Source organism: Microcaecilia unicolor, chromosome 9 (genome assembly GCF_901765095.1).
Source record: "Microcaecilia unicolor chromosome 9, aMicUni1.1, whole genome shotgun sequence".
NCBI lineage: Eukaryota > Metazoa > Chordata > Amphibia > Gymnophiona > Siphonopidae > Microcaecilia > Microcaecilia unicolor.
In genome coordinates this window covers 208,458,897-208,473,492 of record NC_044039.1, presented here as the reverse complement: position 1 = coordinate 208,473,492, position 14,596 = coordinate 208,458,897, and the positions used below count along the sequence as shown (strand labels likewise).

Here is a 14,596-nt window from a genome sequence, read left to right as displayed (position 1 = left end):
CCTCGTGGGGTATCCTTGATCATGAGGAAGGTTAGAAATCAGCCTACAACTACAAGGGGGGAACTTGTCAATGATCTCAAGGCAGCTGGGACCACTGTCACCACGAAAACCATTGGTAACACATTACGACATAACGGATTGCAATCCTGCAGTGCCCGCAAGGTCCCCCTGCTCCGGAAGGCACATGTGACGGCCCGTCTGAAGTTTGCCAGTGAACACCTGGATGATGCCGAGAGTGATTGGGAGAAGGTGCTGTGGTCAGATGAGACAAAAATTGAGCTCTTTGGCATGAACTCAACTCGCCGTGTTTGGAGGAAGAGAAATGCTGCCTATGACCCAAAGAACACCGTCCCCACTGTCAGCATGGAGGTGGAAATGTTATGTTTTGGGGGTGTTTCTCTGCTAAGGGCACAGGACTACTTCACCGCATCAATGGGAGAATGGATGGGGCCATGTACCGTACAATTCTGAGTGACAACCTCCTTCCCTCCGCCAGGGCCTTAAAAATGGGTCGTGGCTGGGTCTTCCAGCACGACAATGACCCAAAACATACAGCCAAGGCAACAAAGGAGTGGCTCAGGAAGAAGCACATTAGGGTCATGGAGTGGCCTAGCCAGTCACCAGACCTTAATCCCATTGAAAACTTATGGAGGGAGCTGAAGATGCGAGTTGCCAAGCGACAGCCCAGAACTCTTAATGATTTAGAGATGATCTGCAAAGAGGAGTGGACCAAAATTCCTCCTGACATGTGTGCAAACCTCATCATCAACTACAGAAGACGTCTGACCGCTGTGCTTGCCAACAAGGGTTTTGCCACCAAGTATTAGGTCTTGTTTGCCAGAGGGATTAAATACTTATTTCCCTCTGCAGAATGCAAATAAATTCATATACTTTCCACAATGTGATTTTCCGGATTTAATTTGTGATGTGCTATCTCTCACTGTTACCAATAACCTACCCTTCAATTATGGGCTGCTCATGTCTTTGTCAGTGGGCAAACTTACAAAATCAGCAAGGGATCAAATACTTATTTCCCCCACTGTATATGTGTCAAAGGATTCTGGAGCTGTCTTATAGAGTGCTTGTGATTTTTGCAGTGCGTTTTCTTCTTTTTGTGGAACAGGACTACTGATGCAGGCATAGGCCGAAACACGGACTGTGCTGAGTCTATCTTCAAGCCATGCTTGTTGTACCCTATTTATGTGTTGTTTTCAAGCAAGAACTTTTGTATACGCCAATAAAGGACTTGTGCTTTTACTCTGGACTATCGAATTGGCCATTCCCATCCCTTCTTTTGCTTGTCTTGGTTTCTGTGGGAGTGTTTCATTTTCCACATTTTTTGGACTACACCCCTCGACTGCCAGAGATAAGATAAGCCCGAGGGGGCACCTACAGGTGCGCAGGCAGGAACGGCAACTAGGGGGAGAGAGACAAAAATAGGACAAAGCACAAATTTTTAGCTTCCATCGAAAACATATGGTCAGTTTTGGCCAAAACCGTGGTCGTAGCCTTTTGACCAAAACCAGGCAGACAAAGGATTTTAGGCCAGTTTCAGCACGTAAGTGAAAACAAACACAAAACTTGGTTGGTCTTTCACTATTTTACTACATCCCGCAACTCCTGAACTTCTCTGTTGGGATTAAGGGAAATGGGACTTGATATACTGCCTTTCTGAGGTTTTTGCAACTACATTCAAATCGGTTTACATATATTCAGGTACTTATTTTGTACCAGGGGCAATGGAGGGTTAAGTGACTTGCCCAGAGTCACAAGGAGCTGCAGTGGGAATCGAACTCAGTTCCCCAGGATCAAAGTCCACTGCACTAACCACTAGGCTACTTCTCCACTGGCAGGTAATATAATTTTTCCTTCTTTGTTCTCACCAGCAGATCAGAAACCCTCCCATTCTCTCCGTTTTCTTGCAATATAGTTTTCAAGACTTCAGTTCAGATACGAAGACTACTTTTGCAAAAGTTTCACCATGTTTGGAGTGTTTAGCAGTTTCTCATTTTGTAAAAGACAAAGGAGAGAGATGTAATGCCTTTATTTCCTACTGCTTTGTTATTGAAATACTAAATTGGAACACCTGCACAGTCAGTGCCTCTTATGGCAGAGTTCTATCCTGATCTGTTGGGACTAAAAGAAAATTAGCAGGTACAACCTAATTTTCTTTAAGTGTTAAGGAAACATAATTATGTCCATACAGAAAAGAAATTTTGGCTATATATTACTGATGAGTAAAAACATTTTAGAATTAAAAAAAAACAAAACAAAACACAGAAGCAGCCTATTTACAAAACTTGGGCCTTCGTTGGATTCAGATTCTGAAGACATTTTAAAAGTTAAATCAAAGTTAAAAAGTGTGAAATGTTGCTAGTGTTACATTTTAGTTGGTGCACTGGAAGTTTTTTTTTAAAGAGAAAAATAAGTATACCAGTTAAATCTAAGCTGCAGAAATTCTGAAATCTGTTTTTCCTACCATTTTTATCATCTTTTGACATCACTTTTATATGTCTATGGGTCGAATAAAATTGTGGTGCTCCAGTGTATTGGCTTTCACATAATTGTGCCAGATCTGTCTGTAAAATCTTATAGAAAAAAAAGTTACATTAAGAAGACTATCTTATGCCAAAATGAGATAGGCATCAAGGAAACAAAAACCTCTTTCGAAGTCTCAGAAAACATGAAGGGCTAGCACTACCACATTCACCAATGGACATTAACTCACATTATTTACCACAAGACTCATTTTACGGAATAGGACCTATTTACAACTAATGCATGCTAACATAATAATGCACATTAGTAATCCAGTCCAAAACGTTTTGACTCTGAAAAGCAAAACACACAACAATTATGTTGTGGAGGAGTGGCCTAGTGGTTAGGGTGGTGGACTTTGGTCCTGGGGAACTGAGTTCGATTCCCCCTTCAGGCACAGGCAGCTCCTTGTGACTCTGGGCAAGTCACTTAACCCTCCATTGCCCCATGTAAGCAGCATTGAGCCTGCCATGAGTGGGAAAGCGCAGGGTACAAATGTAACAAAAATAAAATAGATACTATTGGAGATTCTACATGGAATGTTGCTACTATTGGAGATTCTACATGGAACACTAGCAACATTCCATGTAGAAGGCTGCGCAGGCTTCTGTCTCTGCGAGTCTCTGCGCGGCCACATTGGTGATCTGCAAGGGCCAACTTCTACATGGAATGTTGCTAGTGGAATAGCAACATTCCATGTAGAATCTCAAATAGTAGCAACAGTGGAGGAGTGGCCTAGTGGTTAGGGTGGTGGACTTTGGTCCTGGGGAACTGAGTTCGATTCCCACTTCAGGCGCAGGCAGCTCCTTGTGACTCTGGGCAAGTCACTTAACCCTCCATTGCCCCATGTAAAGCCGCACTGAGCCTGCCATGAGTGGGAAAGCACAGAGTACAAATGTAACAACAACAAAAAAATTATGAGTTTTAAATTGAAGGATGGACAGAGCATAAAATCCCAAAGATAATAAATCAACCGGTACATAAGAACTGGTCAAATAGGAGGGCAAAGCCTGACACAACAGGAGATGGCAGCATGAGTTTGGAGCTCTGTGTCCTGCAGGCCTAAAACCTGCTCTCTACAGTTTCAAAGTGAAATATAATAACCAATTTCTGCATCTGGAATGATACATAAGATGACAAACAACAAATCAGGGAAAACTGAGGCCGCTCAGGTTGTCATCACTAATAGATTTAATAGATGCTTGAACCTGGAATAGTGGGTGGGAAGGGGGGATAAAATTGTAAAAAAGTGTGATGACGGTTTGTAAAATACTCTCTCTTTTTCTTTATGCATGTTTTGCGATTGGATTCTTTGTATACTCCTATTGTTGGCCTCGTCATCAATAAAACTGTTTAAATTGAAGGATGGAAACAGAACATTAGTTGACCCGAGTGCAACAAAAATGCGCCTCAACGATGGGAAGTTTCTTTTAACACTCTCTTTCAGCATTGCCCAGTAACTATAAGGTCGCACTGTGATTCGCTGCCACTAACCATTATTTAACCATTTCTGTGAATGATGAAGGAAAAACAGAACAAGCAATGCTGCTTATTACAAGGCGAAGAAAGGGCTAGTGACAGTGTGATAGTATAGCATCAACATTTTTGTAACAACTCTGAACAGAGTTTTTACTAATCTCAAATTATAACCCTAATATATTCAGGGGTCCTTTTACTAAAGCGCACTGAAAAATGGGCTGCGCTAGTGAAGACCCATGTTTTGGGCGTGAGCAGATTCAGTTTTCAGTGCGCCTGTAAAAAAGGCCTTTTAAAAATTTTTGCCAAAAATGGACGTGTGGCAAAATAAAAATTGGCACGCGTCCATTTTGGGTCTGAGACAGGGGCGTAGCCAGACTTTAGCGGGAGGGGGGTCCAGAGCCCGAGGTGAGGGGGCACATTTTAGCCCCCCCCCCTGCCATTGCCGACACCCCACCCCACCCCCCCGCCGACCCTCTCGACCCCCCTCCCGCCGCCAAAAACAGAACGATGCCTTTGCGGGAAGAAGAGGACCTCAGTTGGTGGGGATTGGGGTCCCCCGCCAGCAAAGGTAGGCGACAACGGCAGCGGGGGAGGGGTCGAGAGGGTCATCGGCAGGGGGTCCAGGGCCAAATCTGCGGGGGCCCAGGCCCCCCTGGCCCCACGTAGCTACGCCACTGGTCTGAGACCTTACCACCAGCCATTGACTTAGTGGTAAGGTCTCATGAAGTAATTGTCTAAACGCGTAGAATGACAATTAGTGCCCAGTTTCCACCGCATGCAGGAAAATAAAAATTATTTTCCAGCGTGCATAAAAAATGAAATTACCGCCCGGGCCATGTGGTAGCCGGGCGGTAACTCCAAATTTATGCATGTTGGACGCGCGTAGGTGCCTACATGGCTTAGTAAAAGGGCCCCTCAGTACTCTGCAAAGAAGGCAAATCAGATATATGTGGTTAAGAGAAATAATGTCAAATAGTGCAAGTCTCTCACTTAACTGAAGACTAAACCACAATATTATATTGAAATACTACTAAATGTGTCAAAGTGGTTTGTGAATAATGTGGTATTAATTCTTATGTGTAATGGAGGAAAAAGCCTCTGTAACCCCGATCAAAATTTATAATCTTGTGACACACGGGATGAATTCTTCATCGGTAAAAAACCCTCCAAATTTTCTTTTCATTTACAATTTAAATTTTTGAGTCATGTATCTATGTTATGCATCTTCCATTATTGCATTGAAGCATAAGCCTGTAGCACTTAGCTTAGTCGTCCGACGGGGTCCCGTTTTGTCATATGGGCTTTGTCAAGGAGACCAACCTCGTGCATCCAAACATCAGCATAACGGGACCCCGTCGGACGACTAAGCTAAGTGCTACAGGCTTATGCTTCAATGCAATAATGGAAGATGCATAACATAGATACATGACTCAAAAATTTAAATTGTAAATGAAAAGAAAATTTGGAGGGTTTTTTGCCGAAGAAGAATTCACCCCGTGTGTCACAAGATTATAAATTTTGACCGGGGTTACAGAGGCTTTTTCCTCCATTATACATAAGAATTATTACCACGTTATTCACAAACCACTTTGACACACTAAATAGTGCAAGTCAACATGGGAAATCTCCCCTCCCCACAGCATTTTAGTTCCAAAGATCAAAGTATGTGAACTTTTTCCCCCATTCAGTATGATTTGATATCAAGAAAAAAATGAATCTTTTTACATGACATAAGAAAAAAAGAATGCGCATTTTATACATTGTTAACCAAGTTTTTGGGTCTTGAGATCTTTATCCATAAATTTTTTTTTATAGTTTCTTTATTGAAAACAGCTTGAATAACACCTTTGATTATTGAAGTCTTCAACAATAAGAGGCCATCTCATCCATCAGTGGCCAAGACATTTTTACCTTTACTGTTACCTTCCTTCCCTCTCCCATCCATACTTCTTACCCCTAGGCCCATGGGTACCATAAAATCTTTCTGAATACAAACCTACAAATGGGGAACTTAAAACATGAAATCTTCCTCATTTGCGTGGTACTGTTTGTTCTCCATAACACTTATCTAATGAATGTAAAATTTTGTAGGCAGCTTGGCAACAAATCTTCCTGTGATTAACCATGGAAGCACCAAGATAGAGAAAGAACAAAGTTTGGGAAATTAACACCAAATAAAATGTTGGTTTTTTTTGCAAACATTCCTCTCATATTGCAAAACACTGAAACGCTACTAAAAGTAATATGACTAAAATTGCAGAACTAACTTCTGGACGTCAAAATAATGCTTTCAAGATTAGATTATGATCCTAGGTTTGGAGAACCAAAATAACAACTTACAATTCTAAAAACAAGGGGAAGCCTTTCCACAGTTCAGAGAAACTCTTTACACATTTCGGAAGTAAAATTTGGAAAAAAAAAACGATAAATAAATAACTGACATGGAGAATTAGCTGGAACACGGAGTTGGGTAATACGTGCATTGGCAAATATACCACTCAGGACCTGTCTCTGACAGGCCTATCAGCTGATGATGATTTTAACAAACACCAGCAGCACAATACGAAAACAAACATTTAAAAACGAAGTGATCAAGACGCCCCCCATGTCATGCAATTAAAACAGCACTGCAAAAAACAAAAATAAAAAAGAACCCCCTCTGCATAAATGAAGGGGAGGGCAGAGCTAGAGCTGCAAACCCGCCTGTGGCTATAGCGGAGCCCTACGAAGAGAGGGGGGAGTGTTTCCTGCGTTGCTGCACTTTCACGTTACTACATCTCGCGCAGGAACTCACCGTTCTTGAGCTCGTGCTTCACAGTGAGCAGGTCACCTTCGCGGGACGGACCCTCCATGTTTGTGTGTCCCCACCCCCACTACCACCCCCCTCAGCCAAGAAATCCCTTTCAACCGACGAGGACGACTCGGTTTCTCTCCTCCGTCATTCACCTATAGTAATACTCAGTAGTAGTACAAGTACTCGTTGTTTTTGTTGTGTGACGAAGAACGACAGCACTAAAAATGACGCCTTCCCAGCATTGAAATCACATCGCGCGAAACTTCCTTCGTTGAGGAGCTGAGCCGCGATACAAGCGAGGCGGCGGCACCTGTTCTCCTGGTTTATTATTATTATTATTATTCTCCGCTCTCTTTCGTTGTTTTCGTCCCCTCAGCTCCTTCCGTTCCCACTGCACGGTGCCAGAGCGGATTCATTACCATACAGCGCAACCAACCGTAAAGCTCCTCCCCCGCATCCCTGCTCTTGTAGTTTTCGTTGGTCCACTGGATACATTCTGTAAACAAAAAGGCGGGGAAAGGCAGGGGAGTGGGAGGAGCTGGCGTCCTCTGTTGCAGACCGAGGTCCCGAGCTAGGGCAGCCTCCAATCACAGCTTCCATCCTCCTCAGCCTGTTTGTAAACGCTCCTTAGCTGTTCCATAGCTCCGCCTCCTGCTCCTCGATTGCTTGGGTTACAGCCGCCCCGGGAGTATTTGATTGGTTGCTCGCGTTGTCGGGCTTCCTACCTGATGGCGGTGAGGTTTGAGTGTCCCCCTCACCAGTTGGAATTCATGGTAGAAGTTCTCCTGGAATTTCTGGTCAACGCCAGCTGTCCTTGGAATGCTCTAACTTTAAAGTATTATGAGTGGAGCAATAAGTTGTAGGTAGGTGATACGTTTTTATTGGCCTCAGGCTTATCGCCAGTGTGAGAGAGAAAGGGAATGAATATACTGCCTTTTGCAACTACATTCAAAGTGGTTATATATAGTATGTGCATGTACTTATTTGTACCTGGGGCAATGGAGGGTTAAGTGACTTGCCCAGAGTCACAAGGACCTGCCTGTGCCTGAAGTGGGAATCGAACTCAGTTCCTCAGGACCAAAGTCCACCACCCTAACCACTAGGCCACTCCTCCACTGTTGCTACTATTTGAGATTCTACATGGAATGTTGCTATTCCACTAGAAGTCGGCCCTTGCAGATCACCAATGTGGCCGCGCAGGCTTCTGCTTCTGTGAGTCTGACGTCCTGCACATACGTGCAGGACGTCAGACTCACAGAAACAGAAGCCTGCGCGGCTGCAAGGGCAGGCTTCTACATGGAATGTTGCTAGTGGAATAGCAACATTAACATTCCATGTAGAATCGCCAATAGTAGCAACATTCCATGTAGAATCTAATAGGGAAAGGGAACTGGGACTTGATATGCTGCCTTTCTGTGGGGTTTACTTAGTATATACAGGTACTTATTTGTACCTGGGGCAATGGAGGGTTAAGTGACTTGCCCAGAGCCACAAGGAGCTGCAGTGGGAACTGAACCCCAAATCCGCTGCACTAACCACTAGGCTACTCCTCCATAGCGGTGTGCTATGCTGGCTGGGCATAGGGTCGGGGTCCAGGTCTTCCACCGATGACGTTCCTGCAGTCCAGAGTACTGAAGAGCTTTGGCCATGACATTTTGGGACAAGAGCAGACTTCTAAGAAGACTAAACGGGGAATTGTATTGCTTGGCAAAAGCTGAAAGGCGCTATGATAGTCCTCCAGTAAACTAAATTGATTGCCTGGGGGAGTTCTCTTCTTTTGCTAAGGGTTGGGGCCAGGGAAAGTCGCTTCTGCCTTCTCTGCACTTATTTAGCCACTTCAGGGGGAGGAGCTGCTCTCACTTCAAGGACTCTCTGCCTGCCATAACTTTGGAAGGAGACCCTGACCCCTCTCTGGAGGAAGCTGCCAGTTGCCCATGCCTAAAGGGAGCCAGCCAATGTGTGAATCTGTCATTGCTTTTGGAGCTTTCCTTTGTATTCTTTCCAACACAAGAGGAGGAAAGAATTAGACTGTGTGCTAAGAATGTGTGGCACCTAAAATGTTTACCAAGGTTATGGTGGTGATGATGGTGGCCTTCCTTCAGTGCTAGGGAGCCACCATTTACCCATATCTTGACCAGCATGGCAGCAACAGACAAAGTTGTTCGCCTTCTGCAGTTGGGTCGGGTGATCAATTTCAAGAACAGCAGACTCCAAAGCAGATGCTGGAGTATCTGGGTGTTCTATTTGATACAGGAAGGGAGATTATCTTCCTCACAGAATGCAGGAGGTTGAAGCTCGTTCAACAGATTTTGTCTTCTCCTTAGTCAAGGCAGACCCAGGGTCTGGGGTCAATGACTGCAGTGATCAAAGTGGTGCCATGGGCAAGGGTTCATATGCAGCCATTATAGGAGGCTCTTCTTGGCCACTGGTGTCGCAGAAGTATGACCCTCATTTTCCTTAGACACTGGTTGCCAGAGAGAGTATGCAGTGATGATTGTCGCTTAGGAATATGACTGTCGAAGCTCCCTTTCCAATAACACAATGGGAAGTGGTAACAGAAGATGCCAGCAAGTCGGATTGTCGCTCCATGGTACGACCGCACCTCAAATTCTGTGTTCAATTCTGGTCACCGCATCTCAAAAAAGATATAGTGGAATTAGAAAAGGTACAGAGAAGGGCGACAAAAATGATAAAGAGGATGGGATGACTTCCCTATGAGGAAAGGCTAAAGTGCCTAGGCCTCTTCAGCTTGGAGAAAAGACAGCTGAAGGGAGATATGATAGAGATCTATAAAATAATGAGTAGAGTGGAACGAGTAGACATGAATCTGTTTACTCTTTCCAAAAATACAAGGACTAGGGGGCACGCAATGAAGCTTGAAAGCAGTACATTTAAAACGAATCGGAGAAAATATTTCTTCACTCAACATGTAGTTAAACTCAGGAATTCGTTGCCAGAGAATGTAGTAAAAGCAGTTACAGTGGTGGAAATAAGTATTTGATCCCTTGCTGATTTTGTAAGTTTGCCCACTGACAAAGACATGAGCAGCCCATAATTGAAGGGTAGGTTATTGGTAACAGTGAGAGATAGCACATCACAAATTAAATCCGGAAAATCACATTGTGGAAAGTATATGAATTTATTTGCATTCTGCAGAGGGAAATAAGTATTTAATCCCTCTGGCAAACAAGACCTAATACTTGGTGGCAAAACCCTTGTTGGCAAGCACAGCGGTCAGACGTCTTCTGTAGTTGATGATGAGGTTTGCACACATGTCAGGAGGAATTTTGGTCCACTCCTCTTTGCAGATCATTTCTAAATCATTAAGAGTTCTGGGCTGTCGCTTGGCAACTCGCAGCTTCAGCTCCCTCCATAAGTTTTCAATGGGATTAAGGTCTGGTGATTGGCTAGGCCACTCCATGACCCTAATGTGCTTCTTCCTGAGACACTCCTTTGTTGCCTTGGCTGTATGTTTTGGGTCATTGTCGTGCTGGAAGACCCAGCCACGACCCATTTTTAAGGCCCTGGCGGAGGGAAGGAGGTTGTCACTCAGAATTGTACGGTACATGGCCCCATCCATTCTCCCATTGATGCAGTGAAGTAGTCCTGTGCCCTTAGCAGAGAAACACCCCCAAAACATAACATTTCCACCTCCATGCTTGACAGTGGGGACGGTGTTCTTTGGGTCATAGGCAGCATTTCTCTTCCTCCAAACACGGCGAGTTGAGTTCATGCCAAAGAGCTCAATTTTTGTCTAATCTGACCACAGCACCTTCTCCCAATCACTCTCGGCATCATCCAGGTGTTCACTGGCAAACTTCAGACGGGCCGTCACATGTGCCTTCCAGAGCAGGGGGACCTTGCGGGCACTGCAGGATTGCAATCCGTTATGTCGTAATGTGTTACCAATGGTTTTCGTGGTGACAGTGGTCCCAGCTGCCTTGAGATCATTGACAAGTTCCCCCCTTGTAGTTGTAGGCTGATTTCTAACCTTCCTCATGATCAAGGATACCCCACGAGGTGAGATTTTGCGTGGAGCCCCAGATCTTTGTCGATTGACAGTCATTTTGTACTTCTTCCATTTTCTTACTATGGCACCAACAGTTGTCTCCTTCTCGCCCAGCGTCTTACTGATGGTTTTGTAGCCCATTCCAGCCTTGTGCAGGTGTATGATCTTGTCCCTGACATCCTTAGACAGCTCCTTGCTCTTGGCCATTTTGTAGAGGTTAGAGTCTGACTGATTCACTGAGTCTGTGGACAGGTGTCTTTCATACAGGTGACCATTGCCGACAGCTGTCTGTCATGCAGGTAACGAGTTGATTTGGAGCATCTACCTGGTCTGTAGGGGCCAGATCTCTTACTGGTTGGTGGGGGATCAAATACTTATTTCCCTCTGCAGAATGCAAATAAATTCATATACTTTCCACAATGTGATTTTCCAGATTTAATTTGTGATGTGCTATCTCTCACTGTTACCAATAACCTACCCTTCAATTATGGGCTGCTCATGTCTTTGTCAGTGGGCAAACTTACAAAATCAGCAAGGGATCAAATACTTATTTCCACCACTGTAGCTTAGTAGTGTTTTAAAAAGGTTTGGATGACTTCCTGAAGGAAAAGTCCATAGAAAAGCTACAAGAATGGTATGGGACTTGCGTTACAAGACATATGAGGAGAGACTTGCAGACCTGAACATGTATACCCTGGAGGAAAGGAGAAACTGGGGTGATATGATACAGATGCGGGAGGTGGTGGAGATGAAGCGGTAGCGGAATTCAAGCATGTGTGGGATAAACATAAAGGAATCCTGTGCAGAAGGAATGGATCCTCAGAAGCTTAGCCGAGATTGGGAAGCGGGGCTGGTGTTTGGGTGGTGGGGCTAGTTCTGGGAAAGACTTCTATGGTCTGTGTCCTGAAAATGGCAGATACAAATCAAGGTAAGGTATACACAAGAAGTAGCACATATGAGTTTATCTTCTTGGGCAGACTAGATGGACCGTGCAGGTCTTTTTCTGCAGTCATCTACTATGTTATGTTACTATGACTATTATTACATAAGTACATAAGTAATGCCACACTGGGAAAAGACCAAGGGTCCATCCAGCCCAGCATCCTGTCCATGACAGCGGCCAATCCAGGCTAAGGGCACCTGGCAAGCTTCCCAAACGTACAAACATTATATATATGTTATTCCTGGAATTGTGGATTTTCCCAAGTCCATTTAGTACTTGTCCTTTAGGAAACCGTCTAACCCCTTTTTAAACTCTGCCAAGCTAACCGCCTTCACCACGTTCTCCGGCAACGAATTCCAGAGTTTAATTACGCGTTGGGTGAAGAAGAATTTTCTCCGATTTGTTTTAAATTTACTACACTGTAGTTTCATCACATGCCCCCTAGTCCTAGTATTTTTGGAAAGCGTGAAAAGACGCTTCACATCCACCTGTTCCACTCCACTCATTATTTTATACACCTCTATCATGTCTCCCCTCAGCCGTCTCTTCTCCAAGCTGAAAAGCCTCCTTAGTCTTTCTTCATAGGCAAGTCGTCCCATCCCCGCTATCATTTTAGTCGCCCTTCGCTGCACCTTTTCCAATTCCACTATATCTTTCTTGAGATGCGGCGACCAGAATTGAACACAATACTCAAGGTGTGGTCGCACCATGGAGTGATACAACAGCATTATAACATCCTCACACCTGTTTTCCATACCTTTCCTAATAATACCCAACGTTCTATTCGCTTTCCTAGCCGCAGCAGCACACTGAGCAGAAGGTTTCAGTGTATTATCAACGACGACACCCAGATCCCTTTCTTGGTCTGTAACTCCTAACGTGGAACCTTGCATGACGTAGCTATATTAAAATGGACTTGGGGAAAATCCACTGCTTTATCCTATATAATCCTATCCTATATAATAATTTGCACCGCCATCTGGATGCCTGGGTTCGTAACACACTTCCCATTGGTCCGCCCTGGCGATGACGTCTGAGGGCGGATCAGTGAGAGGGAAGGGAAGCCAGCACCAGCCAGCCACAGAACGTTGGAGGTGAGGTGAGTACAGAATTGCCCCCTTCCTCCCCCCTCCTCCTCCCCCTCTCTTCCGAGTTCCAGCCCCCTCCCTCCGAGTTCCACGCCCTCCTCCTCCGAGTTCCACGCCCCCACACCTCCCTCTCTCTGTCTCCCCCCCCCCCCCCCCCCTCTCCGAGTGCAAGCACGACTTGCCTTCCGGGAGCCCTTCACCTTCCTGCATGCTGGCTGTAATTTAAAAATTCTTACCTCGGAGTCCGGCGTCTGCAGTGAAGGCAAGTGGCGCTTCAGACTGCCTTCCCATCTGTCTCAGCTCTCCCTCTGGTCCTGCCCTTCCGAAAACAGGAAATGAGGGCGGGACCAGAGGCAGAGCTGAGACAGATGAGAAGGCAGTCTGAAGCGCCGCTCACCTTCACTGCTGACGCCAGACCCCGAGGTAAGAATTTTTATAATTACTGCTGGCACGCAGGAAGGCGAGGGGCTGCCGGAGGACAGGTCATGCTTGCACTCGGAGGGGAGAGAGAGGGAGGGAGGCGCGGGGGTCTGGGAGGAGAGGAGGGGCCTGGAACTTCGAGGGGAGGGGGACTCCTGAAACTCGGGGGGGGGGGGGGTCCTGGAACTAGAAGGAGAGGAGGGGCTCCTGGAACTCGAAGGGGAGGTGTGCCTGGAACTCGAAGGAGAGGGAGGGAGGGAGGTAGGGGGCCATGGAACTCAGAGGAGAGGGGGGCTGGAACTTTGAGGAGAGAGACAAAGGGAGGTAGGGAGGGGGGCATACAACCTTGCTAGCACCAGTTTCATTTCTGTCGGAAATGGGCCTCTTTTACTAGTATCTGTAATAAACAGCATAAAATGTATTGTACTGTTTTGGGATAATGTCAGTTACTTGCAACCTGGATTGGCCACTGCTTGGAACAGGATGCTGGGCTTGATGGACCTTCGGTCTGTCCCAGTATGGCATTACTTATGTAAGTTCAATCTGGCACATGGCACTTGGACGGAACACAAGTCTCAGTGGCAGATAAATGCCTTACGCGACTCTGGATGCCTGGGTTCGTAACACACTTCCCATTGGTCCGCCCTGGCGATGACATCAGAGGGCGGATCAGCACCAGCCAGCCACAGAACGTTGGAGGTGAGGTGAGTACAGAATTGCCCCCCTTCAGAAAAGAGTTCAAGAAAGTGTATGGAGAACAAGGATCAGAGATGTAGCAGAGAACCTGAATATTGTTGGCATAGCAGAAAGGGAGTTGAATAGTAGTCAAAAGGGAGGTGAGGAAGATGTTAAAAAGTATAGGAGATGGAACCTTGGGGGAACACCTGAGAAGACAGGGAGAACAGGTGTATGAGAGTTGGAGTGGACCAGTTGGAAAGAGTGGTTGTAGAGGTAGCTAGTGAACCAAGACAGAACTGTGCCTGAAATTCCAATAGAGCGGCGATGACAGAGAAAAAGGGAGTGATTGAAGGCAGAAGAGAGGTCTAGAGAAACAATAATAACAGAAGTTTGTTGATCCAGTGCAACCCGAATGGTGTTGTAAAGAGTCAAAAGTAACGTTTCAGTGCTGTGGCTGATCAGAATTGATGAAGGACATTGGACTGTTCCAGAAAAGATTTGAGCTGAGTGAGAACAAGTTTATAAAGGAGTTTTCCAAAAAAAGGGGGGGGGAGATTAGAGAGAGGATGAAAGTTAGCAGGGAGTGCAGGGTCAAGTTGGAGTTTAAGAAGAGGGTTGATGAGAGTGTGCTTCCAAGGGGCAGGAAC

At 45.5% G+C, this 14,596-nt stretch overlaps 2 protein-coding genes across 2 annotated transcripts in view; one reads left to right on the top strand and one right to left on the bottom strand.

Moving 5' to 3' along the window:
* The window catches only part of RPS6KA5 (ribosomal protein S6 kinase A5), a 183,826-nt gene extending 176,903 nt beyond the window's left edge, over nt 1-6,923 (bottom strand). The window contains exon 1 of the mRNA XM_030215299.1: nt 6,812-6,923. Within this exon, the coding sequence (XP_030071159.1) occupies nt 6,812-6,869 (58 nt within the window). The 5' untranslated portion in view covers nt 6,870-6,923. The remainder of the gene's footprint in view (nt 1-6,811) is intronic.
* Nucleotides 6,924-7,551: 628 nt separating this feature from the next.
* The window catches only part of DGLUCY (D-glutamate cyclase), a 124,920-nt gene continuing 117,875 nt past the window's right edge, over nt 7,552-14,596 (top strand). The window contains exon 1 of the mRNA XM_030214223.1: nt 7,552-7,674. The gene's annotated coding sequence lies outside the window, so the exon portion shown is untranslated. The remainder of the gene's footprint in view (nt 7,675-14,596) is intronic.